Source organism: Xenopus tropicalis, chromosome 1 (genome assembly GCF_000004195.4).
Source record: "Xenopus tropicalis strain Nigerian chromosome 1, UCB_Xtro_10.0, whole genome shotgun sequence".
NCBI lineage: Eukaryota > Metazoa > Chordata > Amphibia > Anura > Pipidae > Xenopus > Xenopus tropicalis.
In genome coordinates, this window is record NC_030677.2 from 110770017 (window position 1) to 110794332 (window position 24316).

Here is a 24316-nt window from a genome sequence, read left to right on the forward strand (position 1 = left end):
AGCAAAGATATAACAGGTATAATGGGAGGAAGACAGAAAACTAGCCAGGGCAATTGGGGGTTAATATAGAGGTTGCTGAAAGAGGACAGAGGAAATATGAGATTTATAAAGACAGTACATGCTGCGAATAATGATGATTACAAAACTTTTAGTTCTACACAACAGACAATAACATTTTGTGACAGTGCTTCTGAGCTGCTCCTACTAAAAAGCCCGCCTACCCCTCCCCTTCTCCATGGCAGCCACACAGGAAGCAGACAGAGATCTAGAGAGAGAGAGCAGCAGGCACTGCCCAATAGGTTCCCAATCTTGCGCTGCTTGCCCTTCTCTCTCCCAATAACAACGAATGAAGGAGCGATCATTACGATCTCCATTCCTGCCTTCAATAAAATCTGATTCCCTCCTCCCCTCTCATCGTTGCGAAACTAACGTCACAAGACAATCAGGATGTGAAAGAGCCATTCATTAGCGAGCATTTCTTCTTCCTACCCAGTGCCTGGCTCAGTGTGCGGGTGGGCGGGGCTTAAGCCCGGTAAAACCTGTGACTAGTTGGAGTAGGCGTGGCTGAAGCCCGGTCACACCAGAAGAGCCGGCATACGTTAGCTAACTGTGTGTAGCATGCCAGCTGTCCCGTGACAGACTCACTTCCGTGGCGAATAAGTGGGAAGACCTGTATGTTCCTGGTGTGGCACCGGGTTCCTTTTGCCCCAGGGCAGTCTGTGCGCCCGGCTGCGTGATGGCTGAGGATGTGAGCAGCGGGGAACAGACAGAGGACCAAGCTGGGCAGCCGCTTCTTAATGGGGAGATAATAGCCTCGAACGGGGATAAGTGCCAATTTCGGACCTACAAGCGAAGATGGTTTGTTCTGGGCGTAATATGCCTGCTGAGCTGTACCAATGCCATGGTGAGTGCGGAGCAGAGAAGTGATTTGCACTTCAATCTGTGCGCTATTTACCATTTACTTTACTGGCAGTTACCCCTATTATACTGTAGGAGCTATTTATTTAAAAGGGGAACAACACCCGAATCTAGATTTCCCATAGTAAAACATAATGGGGCTCATTTATTAATACCGGACAATTTTGCCCATGGGCAGTAACCCATAGCAACCAATCAGTGATTGCCTTGTTTTCAACCAGCTTCATATAGAACAATGAATGCAACAATTTGATTGGTTACTATATGTTACTGCCAATAGGCAAAGTTGCCCATTGTTATTAAATTACCCCATTGTTAATAAATTACCCCCAATGACATGCTAAGAAAGTTTCCAGTATACATAATATAATGGTTTCTGCTTCTGATTCCTAAACATTTCTGGTCCAAGTCTTGACAGGCATGCTGCCTCACATTGATTCAGGAAACTGAACTGGGGGTGTAATATATATATACACATTTTTTTTTTTTTCAAAAATTTTTTTTCACTAACTGCTAAGTCCTTGTGTCTGCGGCTCTCTGTCCTTATATTTCCTCATTTTGCCAGCACCCAAGGCATTTGAGCCCTTATAGGGTGTGCTCCACTCTTCCTTATATATAGTCTTGTAAAGAATCGGCACTCACCAGTATCGGGCACAGGCTGGGTGCTGACAAAAATAATGCATCAAACTCAACAGTAGAAAGCACTCACAGCTACAGCATCAATCAGGTCAGTGATTTATTTCAACATACCATCTATACCATGGTATGCTGAAATAAATCACAGACCTGATTGATGCTGTAGCTGTGAGTGCTTTCTACTGTTGAGTTTGAGATATATATATAATATATATATATATATTTTTTTTTAGCTGTGTCTTTCTCATTGCAGCTGTGGATCAGTTTTGCCCCAGTGGCTGATGTGACGGCAAGTTTCTTCAAGTGTAGCCTTGACGTTGTCAACTATCTGTCTCTTGTGTACCTCATTATTGCAATTCCAGTGGGATTTGGAGCATCGTGGCTGATAGATACTCTTGGACTAAAATATGCTGTAAGTACTTTACTTTATCCTGCCTGCACATAATATAGAAATCTGTATTTTGGGATCTTCACAACCTGGACTTATGTGCAAGGCTAATAAGTCTTGCAATTAGATGTATCATTTGTTTTGCCACTCAGAACTGCTGTCTGTTTGTTGCTCTTGCACAGACACCAGGTTTCTACTCAGGCAGGTACCCAGTTTTTTTTTTTTTTTTTTTTTTTTTAAACCAATCCAGTTTTCCACAGTCAGAACCTATAGACCAAAATGTAATTTTGCATTTTACCACATCTCTAGCAACAAAGCTTAATTTTAGTTATTACTTATTATTAGGGATGGTAGAGTATTACCTGAAATAGGAGTCTGATAGGAGACATATCTGCATATGGGTATAGTCAAACCAAATAGCTGCAGTGGTCTGGCTCACAAGAGGATAGTTGTCTTAGTCCTTTAACAGGGCAGAGTTACTGAAATCTTCCACTAAGTATGCCTCTTTTTGTGAGCATGACTCTCTTCAGGTCTAGATTGAGATTCAAAACAGGCCCTGGAAATTCAAGGGCACACAAGCCCAATAATTAGATACTTTATATGGCACCTTACAGCTGCCCCTCAGGCATTAGCCAGACTCTACAGATGGCAAGTCTGGACCTGCACACAGGGTGCTTTTGGGCACTTTGAGCACTGCAAGTGACAATGTTGTGTCAATGGGGCCACCCAAAAGAGAAGATAATGGTGGATCTGCTTTCATCCACGGGTGCACAAAACACAGGCTGAGTAAAGCGGAGATTCTGCTCAGTGTGTCTCTGCCCTTAGAGTAGGGCACATGGCGTGTTCGCTCCGGTGTTTTTTCTGCAGGCTGAAAGCAGAGGATCCACTCCCTTCTGCCTCTCCATAAAACAGTATTGACTATCACGGCTTCCCCTGCGTGTAGGTACACAGAGGGGATATTGGTCCGAAAATACCTTGTTCCATGTTTTCAGGTGGATCTCTGCTTCCACTCAGTATGCCTACACACACAGGAGGATGCTGTGATACTCAGTACAGTTTAATGGAGAGGCTAAAGGGAGCAGATTAACTTCTCTCTGCCTGCAGAAAAAAACACAACTAAGGCTAATTGCACACAAAGCATTATGGCGCATATTTCGGCAAGCTGAAAAACGATTGCCGAGAATAAATTTTTAATAAACTTTTAAATACAATTAATTTGCAATCAGTGCACCGCATCTGCTAGTGGATGGCGCAGCAGCCAATGAAGTGAAGACGAGCTGCAGCTGCACTTTACGTCCTGCTGCTCTGTTTATTTGAGCTGACAGTCTGAAGGGACAGAACAAAGGCTATACTGTTTATATTTTGCCAGCCCCTTTACTTTATCTCTTGAAAATGCAGCAGTAGGCATAGGCAACAAAATGCCTTGTGTGCCCTTACCATTAATGCTAATGCTACACACGGGTCCTGCGTCTGCACCGGGAGTCACTGTGATAACCTGGGTGCAGACACACTTAGTGGATTAGTGGAGTCTGCACCCAGGCTGATACAGTAACTCTGGGTTCAGACACAGTGTGGCCAAGAAAAAGCCCAGTGCGGTGCTCCATATTACAGAATTACCCCTTATCTGGAAAACCTCCAGACAACAATGAAAGCATTCTTTTCACTTTCCTCTGACAAGCAACAATACCCTGCCATCATTGACTAGTTTGCAGGGTAAACTGTATGATAAAGCTGGTCTGGTCATACACGCACCAATATTATTGTTACAGACATTTACATATAAATGCATGTATTTACACACAAAAATACAACATTTACTAAAGGTTTTTTTTCTCTTGCATTTTTTTCACATCTTTACACACTCGCATACACATATACGCAACCACACAATTTTTAGGGGGAAATTCAGAAAATACTCCAAAATTCTACTCAGCCACCACTCTTTGTTATTTGGTGAAAGAATGAGAGTTCACAGGCACATTTGTAAATATGTGGTTAAAATGACAAAATGGAGAGGAAAAACAACATATTAACATTTTCTCTTCAACGGTGAAGCTCAGTGTAACTCATTCTCTGTCCTCACCTTTGCATTGCTAGTCACCCTTTTTTCAGAGGCAGTATATATTTGATGTGATAAAGCATGTGTTCTACTATATGGAAAGAGGCCGGGAATATCTTTTTAGAACAAGGCAGGGTTTTTTCGTGATTTTATTACAATGTTGTATGCCATGTATACAAGAAATTGTGTGAGATAAATTCAGCTAATTGCAATGTGTTTAGGTGATTTTCAGAAATGTCAAAAAAAACCATTGCCTTTAGCATAGCTTTGCAGTTTGATATTAAAAATTTGGATTTTTTTTTTTTGCAGTTTGGAGTAGAAAGAAGTTTTTACCCATGTTAGATTAGTTTTTGCAGCTTTAGCCCACATAATACAGGCAGTGGGGCTCATAATTCTTCTAATAATATATTTATTTTACAGATAGTCTTTAGCTCTTGGCTTAACATGATTGGAAGCATCATACGTTGTGGTGCTATTGTACCTTACCTCAATCCCTCTGGCTCATACACTGGGATATATTACCTTTTTACTGGACAAAGCCTGTGTGCTATAGCACAGCCACTTGTCTTATTTGTACCTGCTAAGCTTGCATCTGTGTGGTTCCCTGAACATCAACGTGCAACAGCTAATATGATCGCCTCTATGTGTAAGTAGTGCATGTCATGTTCATATATGTATGTGTCAGGTAGGTTTTAAAAATAGGTTTCTTTATTTTTGGCACTTGCCCTTTAAGAGCTGATCAGCTGCTCTTAGGGACCTTAGATCCCCATCAGTTTGGTTAAGTAATTTTCCTCTGTACTAAACACAAATTAGCTCCAGTGTTTGCTGCCCTGTTAATTACTAAGCATTACAACACTGTTGTAAAGCAAGGTATTTATACAAATTAGATACTGATTTATTTAGGATCATGTTTAGGAACACAACACTAAAAATGAATGCAAAAAAAGTGTTTATTGCATTAGGGGATCAGTAAACATGGCACCATCTAATGAATCCCAAAATCGTTATGGATTTGTTGTAATTGATTTAAGTTTCGATGAGAAAACTTATTTCATAATTACAAATTTTTCTCTGCATTATTACTGATTAATTAAAACAGATTTCTATCAATTTGCTAAGTCCCTGTATACTTGTATTGTTTTAAAGGTCAAGGAAAGATGGATTCACTTGGGGTGCCAATGTGTTTTTTCCCGGTCCAGTGTTTTTATAGGTTAAAATTGCAGCATTCCAGGGAACTGATTAACTGCAGCACTGCCTTTTTACCTTATTCCCAGATGTTCCTGGCTTGGCCTTGCACATATGCAGGCGAGCAAATTCTGATCTTACTCTGCTGTGTATGTATAAGTGTCAGTCAGTGCTAGGGACTGCTGGGAAAGTACAGTAAAATGGGCCATGCAGTTTTTTTCCATGGAGCACAGGCCCGGGAAAAACATTAGCAATTGGATTCACAGATATTGCCCCTCTTCCTCATGAATCAGTTATTCCTATAACTCGATGGGGTGAGTTATAGCTTAGTGCTGCCACTAAACTCTATCACCTAATAGAAGAAGGATTTGTATTTAACTGCTCAAAGCATTATGATGAAGAATCACCCCATTTAGAAAGCTTTCTAAAAGTTAAAGGGGAAGGAAAGGCAAAGTCACTTGGGGGTGCCAAAATGTTAAGCACCCCCAAGTGACTTTAACCGCTTACCTTGTACCCCGGGCTGGTGCCCCTGTTCGGAGAAAATAGCACCAGCCCGGGGTACCCGGAGCGCAGCACTTCCTCCTTCCGCCTTCCACTTCCTAAACTGCCGGTGGCCGGGCATGCACAGTAGAGCGAAAAAGCCGACTTAAATGTTTAAGTTCGGCTTTTCACTCTACTGCGCATGCGCGCGCAGCGAAGCCGGAAGGAGGAAGCGCCGGCAGCTACCCCGGGCTGGTGCTGTTTTCTCCTGACAGCGGCACCAGCCCGGGGTAAAAGGTAGGCGGTTAAAGTCACTTGGGGGTGCCTAACATTTTGGCACCCCCAAGTGACTTTACCTTTCTTTTTCCTTTAAGTCTGGGAATTCTATTTTGTAAGGACCAGAATTCTTTGGATTCTTTTTTTTCACTTAAATATAATTATCTTGATAACATAACTATACTTCACACACACACACATATATGTTATAATATAGGAAGTATAATATATTAATACACAACCATACATAAAGTATATTTTTCCCTTTTTCTTTTACCAGCCAATCCTTTGGGTGTGCTTCTAGCCAATATTATTTCCCCTTCAGTTGTAACCAAAGAGGAGTATATTGCACACATGGTAAGATGATTCTGTTGATTATGACTCCAAAACATTCATAACACAGCTGCTCTGAATTGCATTTTTTGTACTCTTTTTAAAGCTTGGAATCTATACTGTTCCTGCTATAGCTGCTTGCATTCTTGCAACTGCTGGGATTCGTGCGAAATCTCCTCCAACTCCACCATCAGCAAGTGCCTTTAACTCGGCTTCTGAGCCCTTCATAGCCGGTATAAGACAGGTAAAAAGCTAGATAGAGATTTATATAAATATATGTCTGTCTGCCTGTATGTATGGTGGTGGGGCAATTTAGTACTGATCTAATTAAAGTTCTTGGCAACAATTAGCAGACGTTTAACGAAAAATATGATTAAAATATATTCAAAGGGATAGTGACCTGTTCCTATAACTGTGCACTGGTAGTCATGCAATCCTTCCATAGTTTACATTTGTGTTCCAGCCTATAGAATGATCGCACCACCCACTGCCTAGCGTCTCTGCAGAAAGCCTCTTTTTTTCCAAAAATGTGGCGCACTTTCACATGTGGTAAGTGTAGCTGCGAAGCCTTTGGGTATCTCCAACAGAAGCACTGCATTATGAGTAATACATCTTTCTTACAGTTATAGGAATGTGTCAGTATCCCTTTAAAAGACAATATTATCTAGGATTTTGGTTTAGAAATACACATTAAGCTGTTTCTTGTTTTTATGTTATGAGTCCTTTTGGTGCATGGGGCAGAGCACTCGCTAAGGTGCTTTTCTGAAAAGAAAAAAAAAATACAATTTTACCCCTATCTAGAATACAAGTTTGGTTAGCCCCAGACCTCTGGTGGGAGAAACAATTTTTTCTTGTAATAGGTACCATTTCAGATATTTGGTGGCAATTTTTCACTAAAATTAGCTCTTGCTTACCCATCAAAGAACCAGCAACAGCAAATAATGCCCTGCACTATTAAAACCAGTACGGGGCCAGGATTAAATAGTGCCCCCACCCCTTCACCACTTGCATGGTGACAAGTGGGGGGGGTGACAAAAACCTTAGCCCTCGCTTATCATCACTAAGGATTCCGAAATCTGAAGACCACCCTGGACCGAACTAGGGGTACATACCTCTTCTGCCTACCCATAGTTCTGGCCCTGGGTAAAACTGGTGTGTTTGCTGCAGAAAGACTACTACAGTTAATATAAATGTGCTTCTGTGTAGCCATGACGGGCAGTTATTCAAGCTGAATAGGGAAAAAATTGGAATCATTGTGTACTTTCTGCAGCAATGTATGAAACTGTATGGTTTGTGTAATACAAAATTCCCTGTCATTTCTTTTAACTGCATACACAATAGAATTCTTTTGTATACACTAAAAAAAACTGCACAGAAATGTGGGTGGATCCAAATAAGTAAAAATGATTATGATTTTTTTTTTTTATTACAAAATTCTTTGTGCCTTGCCCTTAACAATATGCATGTGTATGAACACGCATCCAAGAGGGAACACTGAACAATAAGACTCTCAGTTATAAGTTAATGTGATAAATTATTGAAACACTGAAATCTAATGAATGGAGCTAGTTTGCTGCTATTTTCAATAATTAGTTTGTATTTATGTATGTATATCCTTAAGATATTATGATATTATAAGTTACCTCAAGTTATATTACCTCTATAAAATCACTCTGCCTCTGGCTTGTTTTTGTATAGTCTCATAAAACCTCTAGGGGGCTTCTTATTATTATATTTTACAATATTTGCCCATGTATAAATGGTACTTAATAATTCCATTAGTTTTACCTGGACCTTGATATTATTATTATTATTATTTTTATAGCGCCATCAATTTACGCAGCACTTGATATCACTTGTATTGTCATTTAAAGTTGTCTGAACTTTGTACTTAAAAATTGTAGTAGTTATCATAGATAGAAAGGAAGACAGATGGGATAATATCATTTCACAGTTAATTTGCGCTTACTTCCAGACAATATTTGAACATTTTATGCTTTTTTTTTTGGTGTTTTTTATAAACACTGGGCAAATTTGCTACTGGGAATTTACCCATGGCAACCAATCAGATGTTTGATTTTATTGTTCTATTTGCAGCTGGCTCAAAAAAGCTAATCACTGATTGGTGGAAATGCGTTATTGCCCAGTTGCAAATTTGTGCAGATTGTTTATCACAGTTTATTACAAGCCTCATTTTGCTGTGAATCTGCCAGAATATCTTGCACTCTGAAGTGGGTCACATTTCCACAACATTCCAACATGCAGTGTGTGTGTGTGTGTGTGTTTAGGGAGACATTTGTCCAAAACACATACAGCAACATTTGTTTATTTGTCGGTTATTTTAACACTTGTATGATGTTTAGGAGTAGTTAGTGCAAGTAGTTGTGCTGCTGGCATAATACTGCAGTCCCTAGAAAGGAACAAATATGGAGATAGCGTTAGTCAGCCGTCACCGAGCAATTCTATCATCAAATACACCTGGCATGTTTCAGTTGCTTTAGAAACTCCACTCCCTGCTTGAAATAACTATATAAAGACTGTTATTAGCATGCCTGTTTAATAATTGTTTTTCCTTCACAGCTCCTGACAAATAGAGCTTACGTCATCCTAATGCTGTGTTTCGGGGCAGGAATTGGAATATTCACAGCAATTTCTTCTTTTCTGGAGCAGATTTTGTGCTTTAGGGGCTATTCAAATGTAAGATTTTAAAAAAAAAAGCCTAACACAAAATGTAATATTTTTTAATGTTGGGAAGACCACTTTAATATGCATCCCTTTGTTACATTTTATTGATGACATTATCCTGGTGAATTAAGCTGTGTCAGATTCCAAAGCCTGACTAACTTTCTTTACCTAGAAGGATACATAATGCATGCCATGTTTTAAATACCATCTGAAGGTTATCTGTGATAAATGTAACACTATTACTTGGCACTTATCACTATCCTAACTGTACAGTATAATTTTGTTATTTGATGTGATTCTCAGGCTGTATGGATAATGTAAGTCATGTTCAGTTCTGCATGCATAAGGAGCACTATAGAAATACAAATATACAGTCTGTGCAGTATGTGAATATGTTTCTAAAGCCTTTTTAATAAATCTAGATGTCTTTTTTTTCTAGCTTTTTGCAGGTGTGTGTGGAGCCCTGTTTATTTTCTTTGGGTTCATTGGTGCATTTGTTTGTGGACTTTATGTTGACAGGACGAAAAAATTCAAGGAAGTTGTCAAGACCTGCTTTGCATTAACCGCGCTGACAAGTATTGCATTTGCACTGGTGAGTTATTGGCCTTGGTTTGGAAGAAAGCATTATAGCAATACAAGCCATTTTGAAAAGCAGAAAGGGAAGTTAATATTTTATTCAAATATTGTCACTATTGGGTGGTTATTTCATTCAGAGAATACATATTTTTGTCTTCTCCGGTAAAATTAAAGGGCTGTTCAGGAAATTAGATTTTTTTTTGCACGTGAAAGAAAAGCTTTAATTGTGAGGATATGCGTGTGTGTATAATATATACATAAGTTAATGTGATGACTTTTATGACCTTGGCATTAACTTAATAATTTTAATTTACATGTTTTTACATGCATCCTTTCCTACAGTACAGAACTTTGGTATAAAGTCTAGGTTCAGGATTTGTATATATACAATCAGTCATGACTAAATGACATTTCCACTGCTGCAATGTGCACTCTTAGCCAGCATTATTGGGAAATCCTCTGCCTCAAGTGCTCTTACAGAGTGTAATTAGGTGTAATTAAATTAGGGATGCGCCGAATCCAGGATTCCGCCAAGATTTAGGCAGGATTCAGATCAAGCTGAATCCAAGTGCCTGGCCCAACCAAATCCTTAAAATCATGACTTTTGGTCACATGAACACGGAAGTAAAAATTCTTTACACTGCATGCACGTTTATTTTTAATTATTATTAATTATTTAACCATTCAGCAGCCTAATTTGCACATGTAATTTAGGAATTGGTTTTAGGCTAAATCTTTTACGAAGGATTTGGGGTTTGGCCAAACCCAAAAATAGTGGATTCAGTGCATCCCTAAATTAAATAAAGGTATTCAAAGGGTATGCTTACATAAGATCCTCCCATCACATCATGTGTCCATTAATTGGACTGTGTATATTTAATGAACAAATTATAATGCATCAAGTATAAGCAAAAAAAGTTACCAGGTGCCAGATGCTCTTATGCACTAAAATAACACAATTAATAGTCCCAATAACAGACTCTAGGTAAGCTCTAAACAAATTGCCCTGTTTATAAAGGAAGGGTGGGGTAAGGTCACATATGTATAAGCACAGCAACTAAATCTCATTTATCTGCATTCTTTAGTCAGGTTCTGGTAATAAGAAGCTTAGTTTTTTTTTCTAGAGGGCAATAATATAAATGCTGTGAGCAGTAGGCCACCTAGAGTGGCCCAAAGTGTTAGAAGGGGAGGCAGACTTAAAGGAACAGTAACACCAAAAAATGAAAGTGTATAAAAGTAACTAAAATATAATGTGCTGCTGCCCTGCACTGGTAAAAGTTGTGTGTTTACTTCAGAAAGTCTACTATAATTTATATAAATAAGCTGCTATGTAGCCATGGAGGCAGCCATTCAAAGGAGAAAAGGCACAGGCACATAGCAGATAACAGATAAAACACTATTGTATTCTACAGAGCTTATCTGTTATCTGCTATGTAACCTGTGCCTTTTCTCCTTTTTTCCAGCTTGAATGGCTGCCCCTGTGGCTACACAGCAGCTTATTATATAAATTATAGTAGTGTTACTGTAGCAAACACACCAGTTTTACCAGTGCAGGGCAACAGTGCATTATATATTTATTACTTTAAAGCTCTTTCATTTTTTAGTGTTACTTCCTTTAAGCTGGCCATACACGCACCGATAATATCGTACAAAACCTCGTTTCTTATGATATTTAGTGCTTGTATGGCAACTTGGCGAGCCGACCAATATTGCAGAAAGCTGCTGATATCGGTCGACTCGCCGATCTGGTGGGTTAGAAGATTTTGTCTCAGCAAAATCTGCCTTCAGGGCTGAATTGACAGAAGGAGGTAGAAATCCTATTGTTTCTACCTCCATATCTGACGATTAAGCCCTGAATGTCAGTGTAGGGTTGGAACGATCTTTCATGAAAGATTGAAAATCGCCACGTGTGTCGCCAGCTTTAAGGCCAAACTTAAGGAGAGTGTCTTGAAACATGACTATAAGAGGGGCCAAAAAACGCTATTAGCAGAGGGGTCCTAAGCCTAAGGCATCTACAGAATTCTGGCTTAAAGAGCTGGTTTTATCAATTAAACTTGTTAATGATATATAAATAATGATACCTGGAGTGTTTCCAATAAATCCATGAAAATGAGCACTTCCACAGAGTTTTCTCTGCTGTTCATTTTAGCAGGTTCTTTCTTCTCCAGAATCCATTAAAAATAATTGTGAGGGTTTTCTTTCATTTAAATTCCTATTCTACAGTGTTTTGTAGAAAGTACCATTTCACTGCAAGGTAGCTACTGTACTGTCACAAAAGATGAACATTAAGTTACCGGGAATAGAAAAACTGTAAAAGGGCAGGCAGATTATATTAGTGATATAGAGTGAACTCTCTAGGTAACTTTTAACACACCACTAAAATAATAAATGAGAACATACTGTAGGTTGTACGCCTAATAGCACGTCTAATGGTACTTTACCGTTTTACAAAGATCATAATACAAATTAAATATAGATACAACTAATTTAAAAATCTGACACTTGTATTCAATCATTATAGTTTTATTGTTTTTAATATATAAAGGTTATTGCATTTCTAAGCAGTCTGAATCATGAAATAGACCTTCTGTTTAATGTACTCCCTCATAAAATAGGTTAGGGTTGCAATTACACATCACATTGCATTTGAAGTATTGAATGATATAGTTATAGCTGCGATATTAAAATAAAAATTAAATGCGGGTGCATGAGAAAAATCAACCTTTTTTAGTCGCATCAATTTCAGTTGATTTGTCTTGATATACTAGTGAATGTTATCAATTGCTGTTGTAATCTTTGATATTATAGGGTTTCATGTAATGGAGTAGAGATATAAAATACTATGATAGGTAATAAAAAATGTAATTAAATATTAGCCTATCTTTCTTTGTTCTTATACCAAGATCTGCAGTTATGTTGATCACCTAAGAGGGTTTGTGTGCTTTGTGTTCTTTTCAGTCATATTTTGCTATTGCTGTAACCATTAGCAGCTATATAGAATTTTACTTTCATCACATACACCAATATTAACAAGTATGCAAACACACACTTTATGGCCAAAAGTGTCTTCTGAATTCCTCATTTGGGACATGCACCGCTGAGCTTCAAATTGGATCTGGAAGCAACGTGAGCGACGTTAGTTGCACCTCACTGATGAGCTTTGATTTAGCCAAGAAAACAACAACAACAAAAAACAACAACAAGAAAACAACTGGCAGAATGTGTAATGCCAACTGCCAAAGTTTGGTGGATAAGGAATAATGGCCTGAAACTGTTTTTCATGGTTTAGGTTATGGTATGAAATCTTATCATACTCTGGTATTATTGAAAAGTCCAAGTTTTTTACTTTGTAACAACAGTTTGGGAAAAACTGTTTTTGTTTCAGCATAATAATATTCCCTAATACCACATTTATTTTCTAAGATTGGAGTGAAGGAACTTGACTGCCCTGCACAGAACCCTGATCTCAACCCAACTCAACATCTCTAGGTCTAATTGAACCCTGGCTTTTAACCATATCCAGCATTATTGCCCAGCCTCACTCATAGCTGAATGAATAAAATCCCATCTAGAATGTGTTAGTGGGAGTCTTCACACAATGAGAGGCCAACTTCATATTAGTAGTATTGTGAATGGGTATTGGACAGATACTTTCGGTAATACAATGCTGATTGTTGCTATGGGTTACTGCACTAATTGAAGCTGGAACTTATTTACTATATTATTACTGTATTTAGGCACTGTACAAAGCTGGGAACTATAAATAAAAAGTACAGATTCTAAAAGTCTGAATCAGGGTTCCTGGCTTTCAGGTTATTTTCTTAATTTAAAAAAAAAAAACATGTAAACATGGTTGCTGAGCAACACAAATCTATGTTGTGTTTAAATGAATTTTTTAACAATGTTAAAAAAATGCTTTGTAAAAAGATGTTTGTATCAATTTATATCACCAGGTGATTAACTTCCGTGAGCAAACAGTTTTGGTGGCGTGCGTATGCTCTTTGTTGGGATTGTTCGGGTTTGCAATCTCTCCAGTTGGAATGGAACTAGCTGTGGAATGTTCCTACCCAGTCGGAGAAGGAAGCTCAACGGGTTTGGCCTTCATCTCTGGGTAAGTATATGTTCACATGTATGCTTTTCTATTGACTTATTATTGTAAAGTCACAGTAACATTTATGAAATGTGTGTTTATATCCATATCAGGCAACTCTCAGAAATTTGCACATATATCCTATTACAATATCAGTAGTTCATAAGAAAAACAGTAACTGCACAGCAGCACTCGCAAGCTGTCAATAGTGCCTCCTGTGCTGTCCTTTCTGGCTGCGGCAGTGCTTTGTATAAGACTAACTAAGTCACATTACAATGTACAAACCTAACAACGTCTTGTGTCAGTCTCAATGGCAGGCATGCTGTGTAATGATGGCCACACAAACACAAGTATTTCATAATGTTCCAGTGTTACACTATAGTTAATGAGCGAACATGGAATACCAAGGCAACTGATTACTCATATGGCATCTGCATCAAATCACAAACCAAACTGGAACTGCATTCACACATCACTGGCAATTTAAGTGTGCATGTGTGCCAACTAGTTGGGCATGTACCATTGTATGGTGAGTTAAGGAGCAAAGCATGGCTAGCTAAAACTCTAATCCTTAGTAGGATCTCCTCTTTACAGAATTCTTGCTTTGAGACCCCATTCATTTTCATCTTCCACTGCACACATCGAAGTTGCTACATTATAGTATTATGGATGCATATACTCATTTTTGGTTTGGACCAGAAGTCAAGACAGTTGACAGAGTGTGTGCACATTGAGCTCTTTTACTGTGCACAGTGTCTGATGTCGGTTGATCTTCCAGAGCAGTGGTTCCCAACCAGTGGCTCGTAAGCACCATATTGTTTACCAGCCCCTAGGATGTTGTTCCCAGTGGCCTCAAAGTAGGTGCTTATTTTTAGGGATGCAACAAATCCAGGATTCAGTTCGGGATTTGGCCTTTTTCAGCAGGATTTGGATGAATCCGCGCTCCTGGACGAAATCATGTGACTTTTTGTCGCATAAACATCAACTGAAAATTTTGCACCATGCACGTGGTTCTGTTTTAACCCTTCCATATCCTAACTTGCATTTGGATTTGGTTTGGTGTTCAGCCAAATCTTTTACAAAGGATTCAGGGTTTGGCTGAATCTGAAAATACCGGATTCGGTGCATCCCTACTTATTTTTTAATTCCTGGCTTGGAGTTAAAGGACATGTAAAGCCTACATTTGCCTACAATTTATATCAGTTGGGCAAGTCTCCCCCACCCAAATGGCATCATTTTTACTGCATATATCCCCCTCTGTTTGCCAGCACCATCACATTTTCCTAAACCAAATAGCAGCTTTTACCTGGTGGCCATTTTTCCTCTGATACATAGTTGGATATGTTTAAATCTGCAAACAGCCTACACACACAGACCCTTATTCAGCATACATTTAATCAAGAATACAGGCTCAAGCAGGCAAAACTGTCTTTGATAAAAGTTCTGCTTTGTTTGAGCTGAGCTCAGGAGAGGAGTTTAGGAGAAAAAATGTAAGCAGACAGCTAGAGCTGAGTTTCTGTGGGAACCAGCAATGCCATCTCTTTACTGGCTGCTAGACTGGGGGGCGTGTTTAGTAATCTGAGTTTAGAACAACTGAGCATGCCCACAAGCCAACAGCCAAAGCAAATCCTGAGGGTGGGGGCCGAGTGGGTTACAGGAGAGGCAAATCTGAGTGATTAAGGGGATGCTGCAGCCTTGAACAGATGTAACTATTGAGGTAACAATATGAATATCCTGGTGCTCCTGTGCTCACCTGACTGCCAGAGTCATAGGTTTTTAACCCCTCCAATCTATGCTATTGTCTGGAAAAATTTGGTTGACATCAACAGTATACTGCTTTTGTATTTTTTGAAAGAAATTCATTCATACGCATACCTGATTCCAGAGACTGAAGGAAAACCATGATAGTCTGCCTGTGCTACTGGAACAAGTCCCCCACCACTTAAACTGCTATCAGAGGATGGTCCAACCCCTTCCTCACCTTGTTCCACTATGAAGTAAGGGATTCTGCAAGCTTAAGCTTTCCAAAGAAACTATCCACCACCCACTATAGAAAGTAGAAGAACTTCAAGTACCGGAAAACATTACTTTACAATGGAACAAGTGAGAAATTGGTTGCATTACACTGCGATGGGGTAGGGAACAGTCCTTATGAGTAACATGTATTCCACGCAGTCTGTGCAATTTCAGTAGTAGTACTGCATTGCTTTGAGCTAAAATAAAGCAGCAATAGGTTTTTATAATGTAGTATTTTCATGATATATTCCAAAAATGTGTGTAACTACTTTTAGTCAGTGGAAGCAGAGTGTAAAAGAAAAAAAAGCAGCCTCCATGCCATAAAATGTATTATACTTGCACATGTTTTAACATTTACTTTTCTTATTTAACATCCTGTGTTTGAACAACAGATAACAAAATATTTTTATTTTATTTTTGTTCAAGCCAAATTCAGGGAATAATCTACATGATACTCTTTCAAAAACTCACCAGGCCATTTGCAACGTCTGGACCTTCTCCCTGCGGAATGAATCAGACTGAAATATATGACTGGTCAAGTAAGTAAGACCATAAGATTATCTTCGTTATTAAAATGACTGTTGTAATTATAAGTTGTACAGCTAATGATAGCAATTCCACTGTGTTTATACTGTATGTATGTATGTATGTATATATATATATAATATAAAAAACTGTAACAAGATTTTCTAATAAAGACTAGGAGATTTTCACTGCTCCTGCCTACCAGTTCCTGACCCTATCCATCAGTCAGCAGCTACTACCAACTCTCCCCACAGCTGTATAGTTCAGGCTCATGATGTAATGAGTTCAGCAGCAGTGCCTCCCTAGTTAAATAGATGTGTTCTAATAACAAAATGTATTGATCTGCTGTTCAGCACCATAATAAATTTGCTATTTCGCTAAAGTCCTCACTAATTGTCTTATATACTTTATTTCAGCTTCCATGTTAGTGATGGCTGCTTTGTGCAGCTTTGGTTCCTGCATATTTATTATCTTCTTTCATACAAAGTACAAGCGACTCCTTGCAGAAGTGAATTTTAATGGATTAAAAGAAGAATTGAACACACATGAAACATAACATGCCAAAGCCATGCTAGTGTCATAAAGCCACCTCACACTGGATACCTAAGGACTTGAAGACTGATTTAAGTGTTGCATATGAAATGCTATGAAAGAATTACAAGTATTCCCTCAGTAATGAACTACCCTAAATAGCCCTTCCTTGAGCTCTATGAGTTACACTGAAGGCAACCACATGTACTGTATATACTATTCTACATACTAGAAACTTTTAAAACTTTTTTGCTAATTAAAATGTTCTCTTAAAAACGTTCTTTTAATTATTTTTTTTAATTACAAATGTTCATTGACTTGACAGTTAATCGTAAATGAAAATTGTTTTTGTAATCTGGCAAACTGAGAAGACAGTAGAACCCAGCAGACAGATACCCAGCAACAGTTCAATTGCAGTGTATCAGAACCACAGTGCCTTGCTTGCCTCTCCTTTTGTAGGCATGATAAACGCAGCACATGCAAGGCATTGTGGGAACTGGAGTGTTGGCTGACGGAGAGCTGACTACTGACACAGTGTTGCAATGGCACATATAGTCATATGGACTGTGTACATGTTCATGGCAACTGACAAGCTAATTATTTGTATTTACTGAATTGTAATTAAAATATTTTTACATTCCCAATACTATGTTGTTCTTTTTTTGTATACAACTCTATTATTGTTGGTTCCCTCAAGGCAATGCTTACTCACCCAAGGAGTATGTATGCAAATAATCTGGGCTGAACTACCCTTTCATGATACCATTAAAGGGTAATTCACCTTTACAACACCTTTTTTTTTTTTTTTTTGTTATAGAATGTTCTAATTTTAGCAACTGTTCAATTGGTCTGTACTGCTACGTGGTCCACTTCATACAAAAACACTATCTGGGAGCACAGTTTTTAAATGAAGAATCACTAACAAAAACTATTTTTCAGCACTTGGAATACAGTAGGGAAATCTTTTTGGCTTATGGCAGAACAAATCTATAAGACATTCCACAGAAGTCAGGAAACTCAATGCACCCCAGGAACATGAAAACGCTACACCTTAACCAAGATTTAGAAATGGGACACTACATTGGTGCACTACATTACCCAGGTATCCAGACAGCTGCCAGTGCAATGTCTCATTCCAAAAGCAAGGGCATTAGTTGGTCCTCCCTTTGCTGCTATAACAGCCTCTATTCTTTTAGGAGGATTTCCCATTTTTACCTGTCAGGGAACTGCATCAAAATGGTGCTAATTCCAGGAAAACATAAAATCGGGTTATGGGGAAAAATAAAAAGCAAATTACCTGTGTGGGACCATGAAAAATCAACATCATATCTACTTGTTATTTTGGGGCTCTGAGATAATGAACCACTGAAGGGTCAGTTGAATTGGCCATGAATTAATAGGCAAGATGGAGCAACCTTTATAAAAATCCAGTAGATATCAAGTGGCTGTAAAACCTAAAAGATTCCCCATTTCATCTATGAGAAATCAATCCATCATTGTCATTATCAAGCCACCTACATATCCTTAAATGCTTAAATCAAAGTGCTAAAAAATGATCTCCCTTGACCCAAATCAAAGTTCCAATTCAGTCAATCTGGACTGGGACTGGTGGAATAATTCCAGACCTCTACTATTTTATAATGATATGAGGTTACCCAGACCTTTCAATATCTCATTCAGTGTTTCTTTTTGTAGCTAAAATGTGCTACACACTAACCCTCACAAGCACAGCATTGTCCTAATCATACCTCTGCCCTAATTAGATTGGCATTGAAAGAACCTGCATATCTCTTCCTCTGTGTTTGCCCAATAAAACCAAAATCAGATAAGGAACACAGCTTGTTTGATATTTTAGCAGTACTTAACCTTCTTTTAACTAATGAGTGGTGTTCCTTTTCTATCTAGTAGATGTGTATGGCATGCCATTCATCTAGGATCAAAGCAGGGTATAATTTCTATCTAGAGCTGATAATAGATTTACTAAGCAAGGAAAAAATGTACAAGGAAATGTATCTGTTAAGAGCAGGGGTCCCGAATCTTTCTTACTCATGTGCTGCAGTCAAATGTTAAAAGACTTAGGGCTCTGGCACACAGGGAGATTAGTCGCCCACGACAAATCTCCCTGTTCGCAGGCGACTAATCGCCCCGAAATGCCATCCCACCGTCGAAAATGTAAATTGTCGGTGGGATGGCATACGCAGTGGCACGATTTCAGTGAAATTGCGGAAGTCTACTCTCAAGGCAACAGGGAGATTTGTCGCGGGCCACTAATCTCCCCTTGTGCCAGAGCCCTAAGAGAGCAACACAAGCATAATAAAAGTTCATGGAGGTGCCAAAATGGGGCTAAGATTGGCTATTAAGCAGCCTCAATGCACACTATCATCTTACAGGAGACTTTATTTGGTAGTGAATCTGGTTTTTATTCAACTAAAACTTGCCGCTCAAGAATTCAAAAATAACTACCTGGTTTGGGGGCACTGAGAGCAACATCCAAGGGGTTGGGGAGCAACATGTTGCTTACGAGCCATTGGTTGGGGATCACTGGTTAAATCGCATGACACAGAAAACATGCTTTACACATTTTGCATGGAACTACCACAATGTGATCATACATCAGACGGGTGAATTATTTCTGGAAAATCTTTGCCTCCAGTGGCAGTCACATCAACAAAAAGCCAGCTGGGCACACATTGCTGCAAGACTTCTCACTGGAGGACTGCCTATCCCTAGAGATACATTTTAATGAATAGTGCTGATTTAAAGAAGCAAACACTATGGCGCTGATCTCTTTCTCTCCCTCATGTAATGAGAGGTACAGATGACTTACCAGTATTACTGCTCCTTACCAGCGATCTGCAAGTCACCCCGTGTATGTAGTCACATATCAGTAAGGGGGGGAAGAGGGGAACCTTTACTCCAAAAGGTCAGTCAGAACGTTCCTTGGATGGACTTGTTAATTTCAGTAACCTTGTATATCGTCACTTGAATAAGGACATCTGACCTTTTCTTAAAGCTTTCAGAGAAAAGCTTTTATTGGGCAGTGTTGCTTTAACAATACATTCCTGATGTTGGGTGCTTGGACCCTGAATGATGTTACAGTATGCAGAGACTGTGCTCCAGACATATCTGGGTGTAAGTTTATACACCCTTCAACCTAACTGTACTTACCTAATCATGCAGTTATTTTGTTCACAAGAATTAGTGCTTACAGCCAAACAATACATACGCATACAGTATACATATATATTTCATTCAGTATAGTAATCCTAAGTACAGCAGATAGGGGAGTACCGAGCTTCAGTACAGCACAGGGTTCTGCCTGGGGCAGAGACCTAGGGGCAGATTTATCAAAATGTGAGTTTAAAGCTTAAAACAAACTCACCCACTTTCTATTTATTCTTATGAGATTTTCTTAGAAGAATATTTATCAAAGTTTCATCCATTGATAAATATGCTTCTAAAAATCCCATAGGAATAAATAGAACATGGTGAGAGTTTATGTATTAAGCTCTAAGCTCACTTATAAAATCTGAATTTTTGTTTAATTCCACAGTTCACTAGTGTCTCTTCTCTGTTTCCAGTAGCCTGCAGTGGATCAGTCTTTGCAAAGCTGAGCTTTCCTACTGTTGGGGTCTCAGGTATGTGATTAAAATCACTAGGGGTGCCTTCTAATTGGTATAACACACTGTCTCTCTCACTCCGCTCGCTTTCTCCCACCAGTGCCGATGTTACTCGCTCCCACCTGCGACACCTCTCCTCCTCTCTCCTTCACCCAAAATGGCGCCTCCTGTTACTATTGCGTGCCTTCTGCAGTGGAACCCATTAGCGATTTCTTCTTCACAACCAGTGATTATAATGTGGAAAATTAATCAGATTATTATTTAGACGGTCATCAGTGCAAGAGAAAGTGTGGAGGTCTAAAACGAACGCAATAAAAACGCGCTCAAGCTGGGTGAGATTGTTTTATTTTTTCATCTTATGATGACAGATATAACAACTAGGGGACGCCCCACATCAGTCACTTATGTATGCTGGAAGTAGTTTGAATTGGTGGTGGTAGAAACAATCACCTAAATTAATTAATCTGCTAGAGACTGTGGTCATTTTGCGCGATATACAGCAGCACAATCAATATTAGTGATATAAGTTAACTCTGCAAATTAAGAACGTTGTTTCTTTGATTAACCCCACCAGGATAAAGACTGTGGAAACCTGCATAAATCACACCTCTCTCCTTCAGGAGCAACAATTAATACAAGTGATTTTGGTTGTTGTTTTGGGGTTTTTAAATTGTTTTTGAATTGAAAACTGACTTTTTATTTAATTTTCCATTTAATTTTAATATTAGATTTTTTTGTTGGGACTTTTTTGATTTTTTATTGATTTTTTACCTCCTGCTATATAGTGCACTTATGGTTTAAAGTAATTAACTTTATACTAAGGGGCTGATTTACTAATCCACAAGTCCGAATCCCGAATGGGAAAAAATCGGATTGGAAACTAACATTTTGCGACTTTTTCGTATTTTTTGCGTTTTTTCGTCGCCGTTGCGACTTTTTTGTGTATTGTCGGGACTTTTTCGTAGCCGTTACGACTTGTGTGAATTGTTGCAACTTTTTCGTATTGAGCACTAGTAAACGGCGGGCAAACCTTTCCGACTTTTTCGCGATGGCTGCGAAAAAGTCGCGACAATTCGCGCAAGTCGTAACGGCTACGAAAAAGTTTCGACAATTTACGAAAAAGTCGCAAAATACCGATCATTACGAAAAAAACGCATTCGGACGCTTTCAATCCGATCGATTTCAATACTACTGCTTCAATGGAAAAAAAACCATTTGCACGTCTAATGTCTTGTCCGATAAAGGAGCTGGAAGTTAACAGTTGTTTTCTGTCTTTTGCAGGTAACAAGTAAATCAAGCACAAACAGTCTCAGATACATATTTGTGACTGAGAAATAGCAATATGTGATAGACAGGATTCCTGGGGGTGGGGGCGCAGGGAACAGTGGAAGAAACATTCTGGGGTTGTTGAGAACAGCAGGAGAGCTTCACTATATTGGGTGAAGGTATTATTATTATTAACATTTATTTATAAAGCGCCAACATATTCCGCAGTGCTGTACAATAAGTGGGTTTCATACACTGGACATACAGAGTAACATATAAAGCAATCAATAACAGATACAAGAAGTGAAGAGAGCCCTAAGTTTTAAAATTAATAAGGAACTTGGAATCAGTTGAGACTGAACAGGTGTGATCCAGGTAGGTGCAGTGTATGGATAGAGCAGTGACAGGGTTAACAGTCCAGGTAAAGAAGGCAGTCAGCCAGCCAGGAAGCAGTTTATGGAAAGGAGACAAAAAAAGGAGCAAGACCAGGTAAAAAGGTGAGTTAGCCCAAGAATCAATGGAGCAACAGTCTAGTCTAGCCAGTAATTAGTATGCCGATCAACTGCCAGAGTAAAAAAGAGACAGAATGGTCTGATGAAATAAAGCTAGCCACGGTCCATCAGAGGTTATATTCCACTGATCCCATTTTTTATGGCATCAAAATGTATCTGCAGATTCACGGCCTGCAGATAAGGGCAGGTTGAGAATCCGCCCCTGTGCTCCTAAAAGCTCTTTAATGTGCCTGCACTTAGAAACTTTGTCAGCCTAGGGGCAGGCGATCAGAGCAGATTTTCGTTCCAAAATACATACACGATTGTTTCCATGATTAAATCCATAATCTTCTCCATGTGCACCTCGGCCAAAGCAGTGGCTCTGGGTACAGGCTTTTTAAACACAACATGCTGCACTTTTTTTCTCTTGATACCCATTCATAATAACATAAACTAGAGAGATGCGTGTTGAACACAACACAATTATATGCATTTTAACTTGGCTTGGCAGGCATTTTTAGATGCACAAAAAAAAACGCCTGTGTATAAGAGCCCTTAGACTGTTAATACCAGGCATTTGTCTCTCTAAAATTCAGTCAGCAACCCCACAGCAAACTGAATACAGGAGGTGTGCAGAAAAATGCAAGACAGATAAGGGCTCATTTACTAAGTAAAAGGCAGGGTGCAAATTGCAAAAAATCGATGCAGTCAGTGCTTAACTATAGAGGAAGCAGACCCTGCAGCCCCGAAGGACCCGGACCCTGGGGGCTGCTTCCCCCGTAGGTCTAAGAAGTATCCCTCGTCCAGCCGCTCTCTTTCCTATTCAGCACGAATGGCCGGAGAGTGGGGGACGTGAGCAGACTTGCAGGTGGAGGGAGGGTTGGGTAGGTGGGCTCCTGGCCCTTCTGAAGTTTTTTCCTGTGGGGAGGGCTCAGGGTGTCATTGTTATGCCAATGGATGCAGTGCATAATTTTTTGGCACTTTGTACCCCGCCTTTCACCCTCTTTGAAACTGGCACAGAGACTGGCAGTCACTATTCAGTGGGCTGTTTGGACCTTTGTTTACTTGAATTGCCAGGGCCTATTTTTAATTCCAGTCTAGACCTGGGACCTAGGAGGAACTGCAGACAGACTAAAGCAAGAGGTGTTGTACCATACACACTGCATCATTTTATGCTCTATATTGAATAGAACTAAAGAAATGTTGGTACGATGGTGTGAGTCTCTTAAATAAATTAAACAAAAATCCAGAAAGAATTCTAACTTACTTGTCTCCTTTCAAATCTTATTGCACAACATATTAGCTGTTAAACAGTATTTGGCACAGTAAACCCACTAGGCAGCAAAGTGACCCCTAGGTTATTTCATTACTGCTATTGCAATTCATTCACACAGTGCCAGCATGGAAAGCAATATAAACATGAGAAATGTACAGAATGTAAAAAAAAAATCAATATTTACAATTTATTTTGTCCATATATTATATATGTATTTGTCAACAGGACCAGAACACTTGTGATATAAAGAAAAAAATGTATTAAATTACATATCGTTAGTTTCCAGTGTTTAAGTCCTCCTAATTTGTACCACTTTTTCACATGCTTTTAATATACTGTAGAAAATGATGGCCCATTTTTTGTAATTTAAATTGGCCCTATGTTTATAATATATTTCTTTCCCCCTTATTTTAGTCTAGGGAATAGAAAAAAAGAAAGCATTGCAGTTCTTCTCTCTGTGGGACATAGGTAATGGAGGAAAAGTCCGGCTGGCACCATCAATTACAATAATGTATGTACCATAATGTCTTTTTTTTTAAGATATATATTTCAACATTGCTTTATGTGCTGTGTCTATGTAAAGGATTTTCAAGGGTAAGTTCCAGTGATCAGAATGTCTAGAAACCTACTCTATAAAATAGAGTAAACCACAACACTTTGCCACTTGACCTACTGTTTCTCTTTTTTTCAGTATATTGCCTACTGCTGCCTACCTTTGGTAAATACAAATGTTATTACTATTACAGCCATTCACAAAAATTTGTTGAATTTAGGTTTTTTTAACTTGCACACAGCACAATATATAAACTCATGCTTCCATTTTTGTGCATTTACTGTATTGTCACAAATAATCAGGGTAAAACATTAAATGTGATTTACCAACATTCAGGTGCAGTGTGTTCCTATTTGTGGCGTGTGAAACTTGAAGAGGGTGCCAGCTCTGTTCTGCATTCAGGTTTCTAGTG

At 38.9% G+C, this 24316-nt stretch overlaps 1 protein-coding gene across 2 annotated transcripts; it reads left to right on the forward strand.

Moving 5' to 3' along the window:
- Window positions 1–376: 376 nt before the first annotated feature.
- slc49a3 (solute carrier family 49 member 3) lies at window positions 377–17344 on the forward strand. 2 transcript variants are annotated; one of them, XM_012958339.3, is made up of 10 exons: window positions 377–904; window positions 1808–1966; window positions 4422–4647; window positions 6223–6299; window positions 6382–6519; window positions 8856–8972; window positions 9400–9552; window positions 13490–13647; window positions 16069–16181; window positions 16584–17344. In XM_012958339.3, the coding sequence occupies exons 1-10, from the start codon at window positions 737–739 to the stop codon at window positions 16721–16723; spliced, it is 1449 nt and encodes a 482-aa protein (XP_012813793.1). In that variant the 5' UTR covers window positions 377–736; the 3' UTR covers window positions 16724–17344.
- Window positions 17345–24316: the final 6972 nt, after the last annotated feature.

Bases quoted from the DNA above. Each gene is read 5' to 3' on its own strand.
- slc49a3 (XM_012958339.3), top strand. From the start codon at position 737: ATGGCTGAGGATGTGAGCAGCGGGGAACAGACAGAGGACCAAGCTGGG. The intron at 4,648-6,222 runs GTAAGTAGTGCA...TTCTTTTACCAG, and splicing joins TAATATGATCGCCTCTATGT to CCAATCCTTTGGGTGTGCTT. The intron at 8,973-9,399 runs GTAAGATTTTAA...TTTTTTTTCTAG, and splicing joins GCTTTAGGGGCTATTCAAAT to CTTTTTGCAGGTGTGTGTGG.